The sequence below is a fragment of the Lepisma saccharinum genome, chromosome 17 (genome assembly GCF_977018435.1).
Source record: "Lepisma saccharinum chromosome 17, izLepSacc3.1, whole genome shotgun sequence".
In the NCBI taxonomy this organism is placed as follows: Eukaryota; Metazoa; Arthropoda; class Insecta; order Zygentoma; family Lepismatidae; genus Lepisma; species Lepisma saccharinum.
The window spans coordinates 44,007,410-44,025,873 of record NC_139245.1 but is presented as its reverse complement, the minus strand read 5'-3'; the positions used below and the strand labels follow the sequence as shown (position 1 = coordinate 44,025,873).

General features: G+C 39.6%; 1 protein-coding gene across 5 annotated transcripts in view; it reads right to left on the bottom strand.

The window, feature by feature from the left end:
* Cdc2rk (cyclin-dependent kinase 10) overlaps nt 1-18,464 on the bottom strand; it is a 48,934-nt gene that overhangs the window by 23,297 nt on the left and 7,173 nt on the right. For 3 of the 5 annotated variants that reach the window (XM_083138592.1, XM_083138591.1, XM_083138593.1), the window contains 2 exons: nt 16,361-16,500; nt 9,427-9,499 (listed from right to left, as the gene is read on the bottom strand). In XM_083138592.1, the coding sequence (XP_082994718.1) occupies nt 9,427-9,499; nt 16,361-16,477 (190 nt within the window). In that variant the 5' untranslated portion in view covers nt 16,478-16,500. Of the gene's footprint in view, nt 1-9,426; nt 9,500-16,360; nt 16,524-18,464 lie in introns of all 5 variants that reach the window. The other 2 variants (XM_083138590.1, XM_083138589.1) reach the window with 1 other exon arrangement.

The window sequence follows — 18,464 nt, the reverse complement described above, 5'->3', positions numbered from 1 at the left end:
CACATGGAATTCGACGTGACGACACAGTTCAACAACATACAGTTCGACATGCCAGATTTCGTCGTAGTGCTTTTTCAGACCGGACGCGATAACGATCAGGAAAAAGATTCCAGCAAGTTCGACGACTGCAAGATCAAGAACGTTTATCTGAAGAACGGTAGGAACGAAGTGTTCCCGCGCGAGAATTACAACCTCGACATGACCAAAGACGATTACCTCAAACTTTACGAAGCTTACACGGCTTACAAACGCGTGACCGAAGGAAGCGTAGACGTGTACTACGCGCCCAGCGAATTCAAAGCACGGAGACCCATGACCGTCATCAACACCACGAAAAGAAAGCAAGTGGTGGTCAACGATCGTACCAACATCAAGATTGTATGCGAGTTCCACGATGCCTTGCCTGCAGATACTCTGTGCAGTGTCATTCTTATTGCAGAGAAAACATTTGTGTATGACGTCAAGAATGAAAGAGTGACTGAACAGTTTTAAATAAATAAAAAAAAAATAGCACACAATAAGAAATGTGGAATTTTATATATATAAGTACAAATTGCAATTAGCAGTTTCCAGAAGTTTAATTTTGCTGTGCCATGCATGCATGTAATCGAGGAAGTGGAAGTAAATTAAAATTGTTTTTTTTTTCGCATTGCCTATTACTTTTTGTTGCACTCTGGGCAGGCCTTACTAGTTTGGAGGCGATAGTGGCTCCACGGAAGTGTATGGACCCCACATTCAAGAATACACCTCTTGTCGTCGTGTGCATCCAGAGCAACTTTCCTGACAATATTAGTTGTAAGCACATGATCGACGCTTTGGATACGATGCTCTTTTTGTAGAATGGGCGATTTTGTTCTGAGGCACTCGAGGTAATCCTCAAACTTGAGGTGCTCCCGAACCACTTGCCTGCTTACACCCTTTGCCTTTTTTGTTACAGAACCCTCAGCCCGGATCGCATAGGCTTTGGCACGAAGTCCAGCAAACTCCACAATCACATCCCCGTCTTTCTCGTCCTTGAGTTTGCCGGGTATTTTTTTGTTCCGGGGCAGAATTCCATACCGGTTTAGCTGGGGATAGCCCGATGTGTCGAAGAGCTTGACAAGAGCTGGAACTTTGGCTATATCACCATACGCATCGCCCGTGCGAACATGGTATACCAAGCTGTCTGTGTCTGTGTAGAGGAGCGAGATATTGTGGTTGTAGTGTGCACGTAGTATGCCGTAATATGTCTCGAACATGCACAACTTGCTCAGATCCAAAACTGCAGCTCCCACATAGATGGGCTTGTTGAGTAGCACCTTGCCCCGGTTCATGTGAATCAGAGACATCTGTTCGTTGTAAATTGTTCGAGACCTGAACAGCGGGCTTGCAACAAGTCGACGACACTGTGTTTTCTTCGTCACCAACCTCACATCAACGCGATTTCGCACATTCTCCATGGTCTTCCCAAATACCGCATTGTTCATTAATTTGAAAAAATCGCGATCAAGTTCCGAAGTGGCAGCAGTGCGATGGTTGGTGTTCAGTTCGATGTACGGCTTCAACCATGGAGACTGCCTGAACAAGAGCACGTCGTAAACTGCTTTGACCGAGACCCCTTGCTGCATTAACCACTGGAGGTTCCGGTAGTGTAGCACATAACGCTTTTTGGGCTCCAAGTCCATGACGAGCTAAGTTTCAGACGAAGTTCGTGGGGGTCGCCACACAGCGAACCGCCCGAGCCTTTAGCCTGATGCTCCTCGTGCTTTGCCACAAACTCCTCGACAAACTTGTCGTAGATGCTGTCGAGGTCAGTGACATCTGCCTGATCCAGTGTTTTTGCTTTTGTCGCATGGAAGAATGTATATATTTCATCAGACGGTTTCTTATACTTGCAGCATAGCACAGCATAGAATTTAGTGGAGTATGTAGCCAATGCATCGTTGAGGATGGATATTATCTTAGCTCGCTCGCTCTCCAGAAAACTACGCACATCGCAGAAGCTGTCTGATGTTATGTTAAAGTCTTCTAATAAATACTCAAACGCAAATCGGTCTGCTTTCTTCGCCAGCTTGACGCGTTTGGCAGGTGGCGATGCATCGAGGGAGGTTACTTCTACCTTTCGCTTGGAAGGTTGCGGTAGAGATGTTCCAGTGCTCTTGCAAGTAAGCTGGTGTCGCTTGAAGTTGGCAATAGAAATATTTATTCCACACTTAGAGCACAGTTTGGTCGCACATATTCGCTTTCCCGGCACACAAGTACGACAGTGCCTTTGAAAATGTTTACTTGACATAGTAATTTGGCACGTAGGGCAATTTTTTACAGAACGCATAATGCAGAAATTTTTTGGGGGTATGTTATTTAATATCCAATGCTGTGCAATGCAAAATATAATTGTTCACTTTTTTTTTAACTATTTTCTATGACCTTATTTGGGTTTGTTTTTTGTTTTTTTCGCCAAATTATATGCTTCTAGTCTCCTATACAATACAATATACGTACAATATTGTCAACAGTATCATATTTGAGCAGGTCGCTTGTCACCTAAACACTACAGCTCACAGGTTGGCAAAATCTGACATGAAAGCAGATAATACGCTTAAGTCTTATTTATATATAATTTTCACGGGCGTACAATATTGTCAACAGTATCATATTTGAGCAGGTCGCTTGTCACCTAAACACTACAGCTCACAGGTTGGTAAAATCTGACATGAAAGCAGATAATACGCTTAAGTCTTATTTATATATAATTTTCACGGGCGTACAATATTGTCAACAGTATCATATTTGAGCAGGTCGCTTGTCACCTAAACACTACAGCTCACAGGTTGGCAAAATCTGACATGAAAGCAGATAATACGCTTAAGTCTTATTTATATATAATTTTCACGGGCGTACAATATTGTCAACAGTATCATATTTGAGCAGGTCGCTTGTCACCTAAACACTACAGCTCACAGGTTGGCAAAATCTGACATGAAAGCAGATAATACGCTTAAGTCTTATTTATATATAATTTTCACGGGCGTACAATATTGTCAACAGTATCATATTTGAGCAGGTCGCTTGTCACCTAAACACTACAGCTCACAGGTTGGTAAAATCTGACATGAAAGCAGATAATACGCTTAAGTCTTATTTATATATAATTTTCACGGACGTACAATATTGTTAAGAGCGTCAGTTTCCGTAGAGCTCTCTTTTTCCATCTTCCCTCTATACAGTGAAGCTGTAGAAGACACAATTAGCTAACCTAGCATACAACATACCTTCCTAATTAATATGGATATTGTCACACATTCCTCTTATTTTATACTGTTGTAAATGGAAAGAATTATGTATGGTAAATGTTTTGTACATTATAGGGAAAAAATGCAAAATATCCCCTAACTCTAATTCGATCCACCTCTGAATCGAATTTTTTACATATTTTCACGCCGGCACATATGTTGTCCTATTTTGCTTCTTTTACTTGCCTTGCTTAATTAACTCTCGCTAATTAGCATTTTTTTGGAAGAAGTCAAATAGAACAACATATGGCGGTATGAGAAATATGCAAATTAAAGAATATTTTAGTAATATAAGGGCCCTAGCAATTAGCTTCGTCGACTAAGAGTACTCTTTTAAACGTCTTCAGCTAGATCGTATTACTAAGCGAAAACATTCAAAATGTTTGGGTGTTGAAAAAGTTGGACCCTACTTTTTATTTCTATTGTTTGCTAATAGATGGCGCTAATAGTACCCCCTCCCCTCCCTCTCCCCTCTTCTCCTCTGCTGTATGACAAATAGCACAAACATAAAATCAAGATTTTGGAGAGCAAAACATAAAATTTGCATGCATCTGATGTCGAACTAGGAACTTTTATCTTTCGGGGAGTCAACATTATTTTTTACTCAGTCGTCATATAACATGAACACACGCAAACATTCACATGTGCTTTTATTATTTTGTGTTCGGTAAGTACAAGTATATTCTTACATAAATTATTGTTTAATTTAATAAATTGTAAACTCGAAGCCTGCTATACTAACACTCCTTCTGTGTTTCATTATACTATTGAAAGCGAATGTTGCGTGCATACGGAAATAACACAGAAAAAAAAAGCGGATGGAAGCAATTTAAAATCAGTGGAGCAAGGTTAGTATTACGAGAGCGTAAAAACATGTGCTTTCATTCAACTTCGAAAAATAAGAATAAATGTGTGCATACAGAACACATATGCTTTCTTTTCACAGTTGTAAAATCATATAAATTGTACATGAAGTAAGTTGCGGGAAGGCTCTCTCTTTTATGTCTGTGTATATGTATGTTGTACAATTAGGTACAAGTATTGTACAATTAGGTACAAGTATTGTACAATTAGGTACAAATTGTTGTACAATTATTTCCCCCAGTTGCCCAGTTGGAGTTGGGGGGCACAACACTGGTACTATTTGTACCCACAGTATTTACTCATGTATTTTTGTTTAATATTTTATTTCAAATTCACTGTCAGAAACTAGTGTTGCCAGTTCCTGGATGTAGGTTTACCTACTCTGCTGGTTGTCACTGTCAAGCTTCCAGTATTCGTACAGCATAAAAAGCCATAACGCCCCTCTCAAAATATATACATTGTATACGCCAAGATGCTCAATAGCCTAGCAACACATCATGAAAAAACATGCCAAAAGAACCCAATGGGTTTATAAGTCAGTGCTGCCAACTCCTATTTGTAGGTTAGCTTAACCTGTGAAAGATCATATAGTGGAATTTTTGTAGAGTGGGTAGGCAACACCGACGAGGCTCGAATCATCATTTGAGGCTCGAAATCATCATTTAATGCTCGTCAGTGTTGCCAACTCCTATTTGTAGGTTAGCTTAGCCAGTGAAAGATCATATAGTGGAATTTTCTTCGGATGGGTTGGCAAAACCCAAGCCTCAAAAAAAACATCCAATAAAATTGCCAAATATAAAAAGGGGGCAATGGGTCCCCCTCATAAAAGGCTACAGTGAGCCCACAGTGTTGCCAACACTAGGCCCCCAACAGTATTGCCAGACATAAAAAGTACATGGACCCCTCAGGCCCTTTGATGAAAATTTAGTGAAAAACCCAGTAGGTTAACAACACTGTCAAAAAATCTACGGTAGTGTTGCCAGATGTAAACAGAGGGCAATAGACCCCCCTCATAAAAGGCTACAGTAAAAACCCACAGGTCGCCAACACTAGGCCCCCAACAGTATTGCCAGACATAAAAAGTACATGGACCCCTCAGGCCCTTTGATGAAAATTTACAGTGAAAAACCCAGTAGGTTAACAACACTGTCAAAAAATCTACGGTAGTGTTACCTGATGTAAACAGAGGGCAATAAACCCCCCTCATAAAAGGCTACAGTGGGCCCACAGTGTTGCCAACTCTGTCCTCAAAATATACATCATAAAAGGCTACGACGAGCCCCACATGATGATTCGAGCCTCAGTGAAAAAAACCCAGTAGGTTAACAACACTGTCAATCTACGGCAGTGTTGCCAGATGTAAACAGAGGGCAATAGACCCCCCTCATAAAAGGCTACAGTGGGCCCACAGTGTTGCCAACTCTGTCCTCAAAATATACATCATAAAAGGCTACGACGAGCCCCACATGATGATTCGAGCCCCAAATGAGGGCTTAGAACCCGGCCACTTGTACTACTCGAATAATTGATATTGTTGTTGGAAGTTTGAGTGAATAAATCATTTCTTAGAAATTTAAAATTCTAGACAATACATTTTTACTAATTCCCCGCTTTCTTTGTAACCTAAAGTTACGAAAAGGATTTCTTAATCACAGAGTACATTGCATATTCTGGTACACAATAGAAGTGAAAGTATGATTTGTAAATGGTAGATATATGTTGTGTGTGTTAATTTAAGTGCATGATTGTAACATTAAGGATTTTATTCCCTACCTATTTGAACTGCAATCTTGAGTATTGCTTTATTATTGTTTTGGAAAAAGGGTTCAAAGGATTATTGTTTAATATAAATGTCCTTGAATCAGTGTCATTGGCACTCTCGAGCAGATTCGTCAAAGAGGTTCCTAGAACCTTGAAGTGTGCCGTAACCTTGGTGCATATACTTCAACCCAAAGATTTGTACATTCTGTAACCTGTTCAAATTAACATCCATGGTTCCCTCGGGCCCTGTAGTCGCACAACGAAGCAGAACGTTACCCTATGTTCACTAAGTTTCAATTTCACTGCACCTTTCACTTCACGATTCATATTTGAGGGCTCACAAGACAAATTACGGTTATATGTAAACTCCTGGGTTTCAAGCATATACCGATCATTTTACCTGTTCAAGCATTATTCGCTCGAGCAAAGAAGTTGTCAATTCAGTTCGCTATCTAGTGTCGTCCATGCAAACTATTTACCACTCTAGCAAAAAATGCTCATTGCAGCATTAAATTCTAAATACTAAAATCTTGCACCTGTTTTGAATTCATTCTAGAGCATTGAAGTGTCTTTGCGTGGTTGTTGCCCTGTTGTCTAGTTATCTGTGATATAAAATAGGCTTATAGTGCCACAAAAGTATTACATAGATCTAGATATCAAGGAAAGTGAACCACACAAAGATTCACTTGAATGCTCTAGAAGGAATTCTAATCAAAATCTGCAAAATGTGTTCTACGTGAAAGTGAGGCTGACATTTTGGGTGCTTATGGGAACGTCGCTCCATGACTGCTAAAGAAAAACATGTTTTCTATTGCTACCATTGTCTGAAATGGCAGCTGCAGCTGAGACCGTATGCATGTTGAGTATGTTTGGAGCCAGACATCACATAACCCACCTGAGGATACGACATGGTGCCTGATGGCATTGACTTTCTTGTATATTCCATTATGTTGTACAACACATCATCATGATGATTCAGTTTGAGTATGCAATCATGAATATAAATTCAACCACGTATGTGCACAATTTTGAAATTAACCTTTAGGTACCCAACCCTCTTTCGCCAGTTAAGGCCCAGGTACCCGGGCCAATTTTGAGTGAAATGCAGTTTGATAAAAATGACTGTAGATCGGAGCCTAATTGCCATAGACAGACGAATAATATATCGTTATACGCAGAATGAACCATAGATTCTGACCATATAACATTTATGCACATGCGGCGTATATATGGAGGGAGGGAGGGGAGGAACAGGAAAATTCAAGAATTTGTTTTTAAAAAGAATGGGTTTTTTTATGGAAGAACAAGACGTGCAAGAGTAATTACTGTTTAACCTTTTGGCGCCCAAGGCCATTTTCACATGTAAGCCTCTCGGTACCGAGCCGATTTTGAGCAAAATGCAGAGTTTCAATTAAATGAGTGTAGATAAGAGACTAACTGCCCTAGAGAGATGAGTGATATACCGTTGTATGCGGAATGAAGCAGAGATTCAGACTATATGAAATTTATGCAAATTCGGCGTATATGTGGCGGGGGAAGGGGGCTAACTCTCAAAATTCCAAAATTTCGGAAAAAAAATTTGGTTCCCCCACCCTCCCCCCAAGAAAAAAGTACATGAGAGTGTCGACATGCACATGGAAATGATCGCTGACATGTAAGGAACACCAAAATATTTGCATTATTACCATATGACCAATGTAACTTCAGTTGTACCCCCAAAAGGAATGGTCGGCACGCCACTGATTCAAGCTTCAAAATGCAGCGGTACCTTGAAATGACTTTAGCTCAGAGACTATTTGCACTGGAGATATGAACGATATACCGTTGTACGCAGAATGAATCATAGATTCAGACGATATATAATTTATGCACATTCGGCGTATATATGGAGGGGGAAAGGGGGGAAATCCCCTGAAAATACTTTTTCTTTTAAAAAATGGGGTTTCGCCCCACTGAAAAAAAGGATATGAAAAGTTCAAAATGCACATAGAAATTATCGCTGGAATGTAAGAAACAGAAAAATATTTGCATCATTGTCGTATGACCAATGTAACTTGAGTTGTACCCCCAAAAGGAATGGTGGGCATGCCACTGATTCAAGCTTCAAAATGCAGCGGTACCTTGAAATGACTATAGCTCAGAAACTAAATGCCCTAGAGATATGAAAGATAAACCGTTGTACGCAGAATGAATCACAGATTCAGACGATATATAATGTATGCACATTCGGCGTACATATGGAGGGGGAAAGGGGGGAAATCCCCTCAAAAATACTTTTCTTAAAAAAATGGTGTTTCCCCCCGGCCCCCCCGAAAAAAGGTCAAAATGCACAAAATGCAAAATTTGTGCAAATTTGGTGTATATATGGAGGGGGAAGGGAGAAAAACCCCAAAAATTAATTTAAAAAATTGTCACTTCACCCAAAAAATGTCCTCGCACTTGGGCACAAAACGACACCTACGCACAACATTCACGGACGAAAAGCTAGAACGCAGTGAAAAATGAGCAGCGATTCTTGCAGCTGCTTGAAATTCTATTTTTAGACAATGCAGGGTAACCCCTGTCGCAACTTGTGGACACTTGTGCTAAAAAAAAAAGGTTTCCTTCAGCGTGCTTCGAAATTCCATTCTCACAACGCAGATTCAACAACCAGTCTTCCCCCTCCCCCACCCCACACCCCCTGCATGCACCCTCACGGAAAACTTTCATTTTGACATCGGATACTGATAAACAAGTTTCCTTCGAATGCAGTTAACAGACGGGAGTGAAAAGCATTGCTTTAGAACAACAGAGCCCGTCTTCCTTTATCGGCAAAAATTTAACATTGAAAAGAGAAGTACCTTTTCCCACCTTTTCCCCTCCATTTTCATGAAGACAAAAAAAATGCAAAAAACCATTTCTGTTAAATACATGTGTTAGGAACAATATAAAAAAATAAGATCGAAATTATAGCCAAAAATAGAAAAGTTATAACGTAAAAACTACGACCTTGACACAGCATCTCGATCGAGATGCTTTGAACAGTGAGGGTTACATTTGGGTATCTCATATGAGATGCTTGGGCAGCAAAAGGTTAATATATGTGCTAACAAAAATATGAAAGAAGAAAATCGCAATTCCAGCCAAAAATAACGACATTATAACGTAAAAACTACGAGCACAACAAGGTATCTCAATCGAGATACTTGGGCACCTGGGGGTTACAGGAAAGTATCTCAATCGAGATACACAGCCAGAAATTAAGCCTTTACCTCATACATGCTATTCATTGTCTAACTTTCAATTTAAAAAAATTATAGCTTGCACATTCGGGATATGTTCACCACCAATTCCTAAAATCTTACCTCAAATCCTCAGTGAAATAATCAAATTACTCATTAACACAAGGATTCATTCAGTATCGTGCAGATTTTTGATACCTCGTGTGCTTAACAATAATCGATTACAAATATACAAAAATGTTCAGCATAAAAATCAGTTTTGTCTTTTGTGCAGCACAGAGAAAACATTTTCTTAAAATAGTACTTACACACAATTCCGTAAGTTCCTTCTCCTATCCTATTCAACTTCTCAAATTCAGAAACAAAGCGGCAGCGACCCAACTGTAAAAGAAATTGAGTTATAAAGATGTATGGCTAAAGTATTATCCATGAAATACAAGAAAATAATTCTATTTCCAAAATTTGCATGCTAATTTGAATAAAATGTCTACACGAACATTTTATCTTTGAAATTTTTCTAAGAAGCCCGTTAAAACTTATTTTTTAAAACCAATTGATCTGGTTTAAAATGTTCACACACTGTTATGAAATACATTTTGTGTGAATTGTGGGAGATAATGACAGTGTTTTACCAAATGTTCTTAGCTTCTTGAGAAGTGCTGGTCTCTTCCACCATCTATGAGAAGTTTTTAGTGTATTCTAGGGATGGACAATATCGGAAATTTGATATCGCGATATATGGTCAAGAAAATATCGTTACAGACAATATGATATGATATTTTTCCATATTGTGATATTAGAGATATAGTGTCTCCATGATAAATATTGTCAAATATCATGATGATGTATCGCTGACACGATATATACCGCTAAAATATGATGATGATATATCGCCGACACCAATGTATATCATCAAAATATTGTGATGATTATATTGTCTAGTTAACATCGCCTGGACGATATATCGCCAACACTAGTGTATTCTTACCCTTTTAACGTGTTGTGTTTTCCTGTGCAAGTCTCTTTACAACTTTGCACTTTTAACATTTCCCAAGGAGCTTTTACACCCCTTTTTTAACTCATAGGTAAAAATTTTTAGATAGGGGGTCATTTCCCCATACACATTGAAGGGTGTAAAATGGCCATATGTGCCGAAGCACCCAACAATTTTAATTCATTCATTCAGATTCATAGATCTTTGTAATAGAAATAGGCTTACTCATTATACAAGCAGCATAAAAGTAATACAGGTACCTTGACAATCAAATATAATAGACAAGATGATTCTTCTTACGTTGTAGGGACCTCCCTGATTGTGCAATGGTGGTGCCTTGTAATCAAGGGATCCCAGGTTCGATACCTGGTGGAGGCACATAATAGTTTGGATCCCATTTTAAACTGTAGGCCTAGTCCCGATTAGCCTTACTGTGCACGTGGACTTAAAACACCAAATCTATCAGTCTGCTTACGTTGTAGGATGATTCATAAGCTGGTCTAATATTTCATGAGTATCTTGACTGGGAAGTTTGAATGGTGGATACCTGAAGCATTTCAAGCAGAAAGAGGGGGGGGGGGAAGGTGGACTTCCAGAAGTTACAAGTTTACTTGGACACATGTATGTACTTTTGAGTTTTAATCGACTTCCGAAGAGATTAATTAACTTTACATTTGATAGGATATATACAAGGGTCGTTCAAGGTTGACCGGGACTTTTATTTCTGCAGAGGAAATAGGTAGCAGAAGAAACACCAAACTATGTCAGTTTTTCAAAGTATTCTCCGTGCGCGCCGAGGCACCGTTGCCATCATTCTGGCAGCTCCCGAATTCCTTTGGCGTAGAAAGAACTTGGTTGTTGTCGTAGCCACTGGAGGACATCGCTCCGCAGTGCATCGTCTGTCGTGAATTTCTTCCCTCCCAGATGGTCTTTAAGGGGTGCAAACAAATGATAATCACTGGGGGCTAAATCTGGACTGTAGGGGGAATGGGGCAGAACTTCCCAGCGCATGTCGGCCAGAGTTGTTGTTGTCACATTGCCCGTGTGAGGGCGGGCATTGCCATGGAGAAGAATGACATTTCCAGACAACATCCCAGGTATTTTCTTGCGAATGGACTTTCGTACAGCACCACTCAACAATGTGGAGTAATATTGGGCATTAATCGTGCTCCCTTTGTCCAGAAAATCCACATGGATAACGCCCTTCATGTCCCAGAAGCGAATGTGTCCATGCGCTTCATTTGTCACCAGCTCCCGTCCTTCGCGAAACTGTTCACACCATTCGTACACTCTTGTCCGCTACATCGTTTGTTCACCATACTGTGCTTGCAATCGTCTGAAAATCTCAGCTGGTTTCACTTTCTCCTTCACGAGAAATTTGATTACACACTGCTGCTCCACAGCCACAGACACACTGCTTGCCGCCATGTTCGCTGCAACTGCTGGGCATGCGCGAAATACGTCATGCCGGGCGCTAGTTACTCTCGAAGGAATACATTACGTCACCCGCACGTTTCATCATGATCCGGCTATTCATTGATTTTTTACGTACGAAAATCCCGGTCAACCTTGAACGACCCTTGTATTTTCTCCACATTCCTGAATAAGTTAAGTAAAAAAAAAAATTGTACATATCCTGACTTATTGCCCTAGTAATGTTGTTGATGGGATACAACATATAGTTTTACTTGTTTATAAAAGCTACCGGCTACACACTGCAACATGACCTGAAAGCATATTGGGGATGAAGGGGGATGGAGGATATTGAGGTAGGAGCCCATACTCACAGCCACTCGTGGAGGTGATGTGATCAGCACCACCCACCCCACCCCCCAATTATTAGAGGCTACATGAATCCCAGAGTCATTTTAAGCAGAGACCTTGCTGAAAAAAATTCCCACCCTGGGAAACAAACCCTGCACTCCCATTGGCAGTCACATGCTGTACCAACTGGACCACCATTTAATGATGACAGTTTTCTGTGGAAGTGCCTGCTTTTTAACATTAATATTTCACACAGCTAACAAGACAAGAAAACACAAGTATGTGCTCAAAAATTGCAGGTAAAAAACACCAGAAAGAGCTGATTCTTCCAAACAAGATATTCAAAATAAAAGACATTATTCCTCTTGTATTTTATGGTTGTTACAAGAATTTAAACTAAGTTTATTGATGTACACACACTCCCTTCATCAGACCTTTGTTTGTAGTTTCATCAATATTACAGTTATAACAATGTGATAAATTTAACAAAAACAAATATTTTTTTTAAATTTTTTAACCCTTAAACAGAAACATAGGTCTTTACTTCATAATTAGAAACATCCGGTCTGAGAGACCTTATTTTTTAATATTTGTTATTAACATTTTTTAATGTTTTTTAGACAATAAAAGGGCAAAATTATGATTAATAACTCAAATTTATTGAATACTAAAATTAAATGGGAACAAAACTAAGAAAATGTATTATGTAAATCACATCCAACTTTTACTCATTTGATATTGCACATGTGATACTTACTTCATAATTAGAAACATCCGGTCTGAGAGACCTTATTTTTTAATATATGTTATTACATTTTTTTTAAAATTTTTGTTTAGACAATAAAAGAGCAAAATCATGATTAATAACTCCAACTTATTGAAAACTAAAATTACATGGGAACAAAACTAAGAAAATGTATTATGTAAATCACTTCCAACCTTGGCATTGAATATGTAATGCGAAACACCCGGTCTGTCAGACCTGCACGTTTTCAAACAACAATAAGTCTCTTGTGACAAACAGTCACAAACTGAGCAGTAACATGTGCAGAGTGTAGGCAAGTGGTTCATAATATGGTACTGTGGAGGCAGGCACGTATCCAGGAATTCCTTTGGGGGGGGGGGGCTCAACACCATTTTTTTAAGGGGTATAGTAAGAACCTCACAATTGTATGTTCAAGACCAGTGGTGGCAATTGGGTTCCAAAAGGGGGGGGGGGGTGCAAAGGGGGGTGCAAGGAAAGTTTACTTTCTCTTGGCAGACAAGGCTTAACATTAAGAGGCCATAATGTTGAGGCAAGAAAATAAAAAAATGGGGAGCAACTATCCCTTAAATCGTCGCCACTCTAAGGCTGTCATTTTAATCAGAACGTGAAATTGGAACATTTTTACCACTCGACTACTCTGTTTCCATGCATTAACATTATGTGCCGGAACCAAATCGGTATGTGTGTTTGTCCATTTCTTCTCATCTGGCATAAAAACATCTATGGTGTCTTTGAGAGTTTTTACGAAGCTGTTACACAACCATGTTTGCAGCTTGTATAAAAGCCAAAACCCACCAAATTGTTCAGATTCAGGCCTTAGCACTCACAAGTGTTCAAAAATGCCTGTCACAGCTTCCGCTGTCTTGTCATATAATATATCGGCACGAAACAAAGGAAGTCTTCTCGAATACAGGTGGATCACGAAACAATTAATGCACAGTGAAAACACTTCCGTTCCCAACACATCTAATGTTTCGTTTCTCAGTATGATCAAATGCTTACTCATTTATCTCCAGTGACGTGCCCAAGGGAGGGTTGGTGAGGTCACAACCCCATTTGACCCAGTATTCCTTTTTTTTTTTTAAAAAAAAAAAAAGAGGAACGTCAAAGACAGGAAAAAAATGGGAAAATCAGGACTGACCACCAAAAATAGTATGCCTAACCCCTCTCCCTTCTGAAAATCCTGGGCACGCCTCTCCTTATCTCGGACACATTTTTTAAAATCAACTCACCAGAAGTTTTTATCATTCCGTATTGGAGATTGAAGTAAGATGCGTTCTTCCTGCAGGTTTGGATATGATCCTTTAGGGTGCTGTCGTCTGCCTGCCTTCACACCTAACCTTAACAAGGCCCTAATTTTCCATTCTTGTGACTTGGATTTTCAAGACTTAGGAAGGTTTCAGACTGAAGGGACACGCAATACATGTCAATTGGAATGGGCCAATCAAGAGCAACGTTTCACACCGTAGCGACACAAAAGGCCTCACAAACCTAATTTCGAATTGTGAAATCCTCAGGCGACACGGTGTGAAATCTCCCTTATTAGGCCACTGTCATTGTCACCTCAAAGTAGTAGCTCTTGTTGACCACAGAAAAAAATTCTCATCAACCGGTGGGAATGCACCTCAGTTTTCTTCTCTCTCCTATATTTTCTGTGCTTGTTCACTATACAGGCAACACATTACGATTTGATATACACAGGACATGTACTGTACTATGTAGACATTTTAACGAAAAATCAGTTGAAGTCAAGGATGGCTAGGTGGCTCAGTTGGTAGAGCCCTGATTTGGGTCCTGGTAGAGCCTGCAATTTCCGCCTAAAATGTCTACATATGCAACATCTTCCTTTCTCTTCTCGACATTCATAAAATTTTCTGTCTCTTTATGGTAGTTAAGTGTTTGAATGTGTTTCGAACCCAGTAGGCTTAAACAAAAGTTGTTTTTTTTTACCATGAAATTCTCGGACTGCATATACGAAATTTAGTTCTGGCAAAACTAAATCATCACTCAAAACTTTGATTTTCAGTTGATCTATGCAGTTTTTTCTGTTTTAATAAAACACTCAAATATATGGTACTGCTGAAATATTCACTTTAGAGAGAGAGAGGCCTTGATCTCTTCGGCCCTCGAACCGAGCTAGCACTACTCTGAGGCCCCGGAAGTTCTGCTGTCGTCAATGTCTTCATTTTCGAATCACTATATATCTCATAAAGCTACCAGAGGACGCTGACTGATATGATCACCAATCGACTGTATGAATTGTCTTACCTCTGAAATCTCATTAACCGATTCTTTGTGCAGATCAACCGAAAAATTGAATCCGCGTATTTATATCCTCGTTATATTCTAGAACGTTCCACAGATAAAACGATTCGTTAATATTGCCAGTAGTTGACTCCTTCTCTCATTCAAGAACATACCCTCTCCCGCCTTCCAGAGATTAGAAATTACAACGAATCGCCCTACGTGTGGCGCTACCTTTGTTGTGCAGCTTCCAAATGCTGACAAGTCTCTACATAGTCCTCAAGTGCGCTGCGACAACACCGAAAGCGTAAGAAAAGTTTACGTGCAATATTATCAACAACAGGGTTATAGAACATTCTCCGTCTTGCCTCGATAATTTTCTATCTCCTTAAATCATCGTCACATTAATCAAAAAGCCAAAAACCTAATTTTATCTAGTGTAAAATATAAAATTTCCTGGGGGGGGGGGGGCTCGAGTAACCTCAACCCCACCTTGGATACGTGCTATTAACAATAACAGGGTTAAATAACATTCTCCATCTTGTCTCGATAATTATTTCTCCCAAATTATTATCATATTATTCAAGAAGCCAAAATCCTAATTTTATCTAGTGTAAACAGAAAAAATTCCAGAAGGGGGCTCGAGCCTCCTGATTTCCACCTTGGATACGTGCTATTGACAATAATAAGGTTATGGAACGCTCTCCGTCTTGTCTCGATAATTATTTCTCTCAGATTTATAAATTTATTATCTTTACATTATTCAAGACGCCAAAAATCTAATTTTATCTAGTGTAAATTGAAAAAAATTCCTGAGAGGGGGCTCGAGCCACTTCATCCCCACCTTGGATACGTGCCATTAACAATAACAGGGGTGTAAACATGCTCCGTCTTGCCTCGATAATTATTTCTCTCCTTACATTATTTTCACATTAATCAAGAAGCCAAAAACCTAATTTTATCTAATGTAAACTGAAAAATTTCCTGGGGAGAGGGTCGAGCCCCCTGTGCTCCATCTTGGATACGTGCTATTATAAATAACATGGTTACGGAACATTCTCTGTCTTGCCTCGATAATTATTTATGTCCTTAAATTATTGTCACATTATTTTATTTCACACCACAAGAAACCAAAAACCTCATTTTATCTAGTGTAAACCTAAAACTTTCGGGAGGGGCTCGAGCCCCCTAAGCCCCCCTCTGGATACGTGCCTGTGTGGAGGTACGATGTTTCTGTTTAAGGGTTAAATGAGAACTGTAACTACAAGAGGAATAATTCTACATTACTAGCAATACATTCATACAAGAACAAAAAGTAAGACAGAATCTGAAGAAGTTAAAGAGAAAAGATTTAAAAAAAAACAATATCAGTGCTAAACAAGGAAAGACAAAAAAAAAAAAAGAGTTTGTCAAATGAAAATTACATTGCAACCTTCACAAGAAAAGATATGCTTATTGCGAAAATATCTCCTACCACATCTTGTTCAGGGATGTCCATTGGTTTGCCTGTGAGGAATGATGTGAGAACGCCTCGCCTGGTGACAGGTGCTGACGGATCTGGTCCTGCCTCCCCTGCACTCTTGTCATCCATGCCTGATCCCTGTATGTCCCTTCCTGGAACATACCACTTCATCAGCCTGTAACAGTAACAGTGTTGCCAACTGCAAATTTTAAATCTAATCATTTTTTCTTTGGACTTTGACACACAAGACAAAAGTTGAAACTGTGCATAACAATCACAATAAGAACACACACAATCACGTCTGTGACATCTAAAAGATAGATTTTGTGCAATATATTTAAGAAAATAAGAATTACACAACATAATTATTGTACAATCATTTGCAACCATGACGGAATAGATTCCTCGCTTCAAATATATATGGGGTCAAAAACAGTTAACTTACTGAAACATCCTAAACCATAACAAACAATTTTCAACACATAAACAATGGTAATGTACTATGCATTATACAATAGTTAACTCCACAGCCCCATGGTGTGAAAAGATCATGCTTAGGTACTTCCTGGTCAGGATCACAAATTTTACCATCTTAATCCATCCTTGCCTTACGTTGTGATGCAACATTGGGGATTTGGTATGTAAAAATTTAAGTGGAAAACGTAGGCTCATCCAGGATTTAAACTAGGGTCTCCATCATTCCAAGCCCTTGATATAACAACTGGGCTATCAAGCCAGCCCTAGTTTTACCAGATATTTTGCTCCCGCTGTTCTGGAATCTGTTGCTTCTGAAACACTGGTGACACAGGATAAATAAATAGCCTGTGGCACAGTATGCCAGAGACCTGGAGGAGTACGCATTTGTAGTTTAAATTTCTACTGAACCCAGCACTGTTATGACAATTTTGAGCCTAGCTACTTTAAACAAACTCAATTTCTGGCATAGTTCTAATATAAGGATCATTCAATATATAACTGGAAACATGTTGTAACAACATATGTATTACCGTATCAATCCCTAAGATTGTATATTTATTTTTATTAAAGTCTCTCTGAACGCTTCACGTTGATCAGGGCATTCACTTGTTTTTCTCAGTTGTCTCAACTTCTGAGGCATGTTTACAATGCATTGTGTTGTGCCATGCAAACCTCCTGAGCATTCAGGAAACAGGTAATACTTCTGGTTATAGTCAGCGGTTTTGCATGGTAGCAATTAAATAACACGATTCGGCATAGAGGAAGAGCTCGATGGCCTAGTAATATAGAGGTGAGAGAAGCTGAGAGGGGACTGACTTTTGGGATTGAGTTGAGAGAGAGAAGGTGGTCAGCAAGGCAGTAGGTCAGAGGTGGAACGACGCTCTGGTCGACGAATTGGAGAAGCTTACAGAGGACTTCGCTTATTTGATTCAGCTAAAGACTTCAGATAGACAGGTAATTATCCTACACCCAGCCATGATTCAGGTTCAATGGTTCATAAAACCCAACGAGTGACCATTGTCTTTTCTGTAGTCTAGTTCCTTAGTGTGATTTTGTACCTTTCGCATTGCCAAGCATTAACTCGCCATGCCAATGACGAGTGGTCTCATCAAGAGGATGAATGATGAGTAGTTTATATCACCCCAGCAATTAATTGCATAAACAACTGGTTCAGATCCCCTCATTCTTTAGAATGACACGTTACAAGCACCAAAAGAACTACAGTACTATGTTTCAACATAGTCCCATCCGCAGTTCAATGCACCTATGCCAGCGCTTGATAAGGGTACTGATTCCGCAGGAAAAAAATTATTTTGGATGCGTGCGTAACCACTCATGCACTCCTGACTGGACTTTGTCGTCATTCTGAAACCTTGATCTACTTAGTCCACCTTTCAGTGGGACAAAGGTGTGGAAATCGGAAGGTGCGAGATTGGGCAAATATGGAGGGTGAGGTAAGCACTCAAACTTTAGGTCCTCGATGGTAGACAATGTGACATTGGCAGTGTGTGGTCTCGCATTGTCAAGGATCAAAAGGCATACCAGTGGACACCTGACCACGTCGTCTCTGCAGAATGGCTGGTTGCAGTCACTCGTGCAAAAGGTTGGAGTATGTGGTACTGTTTACAATATGACTTCT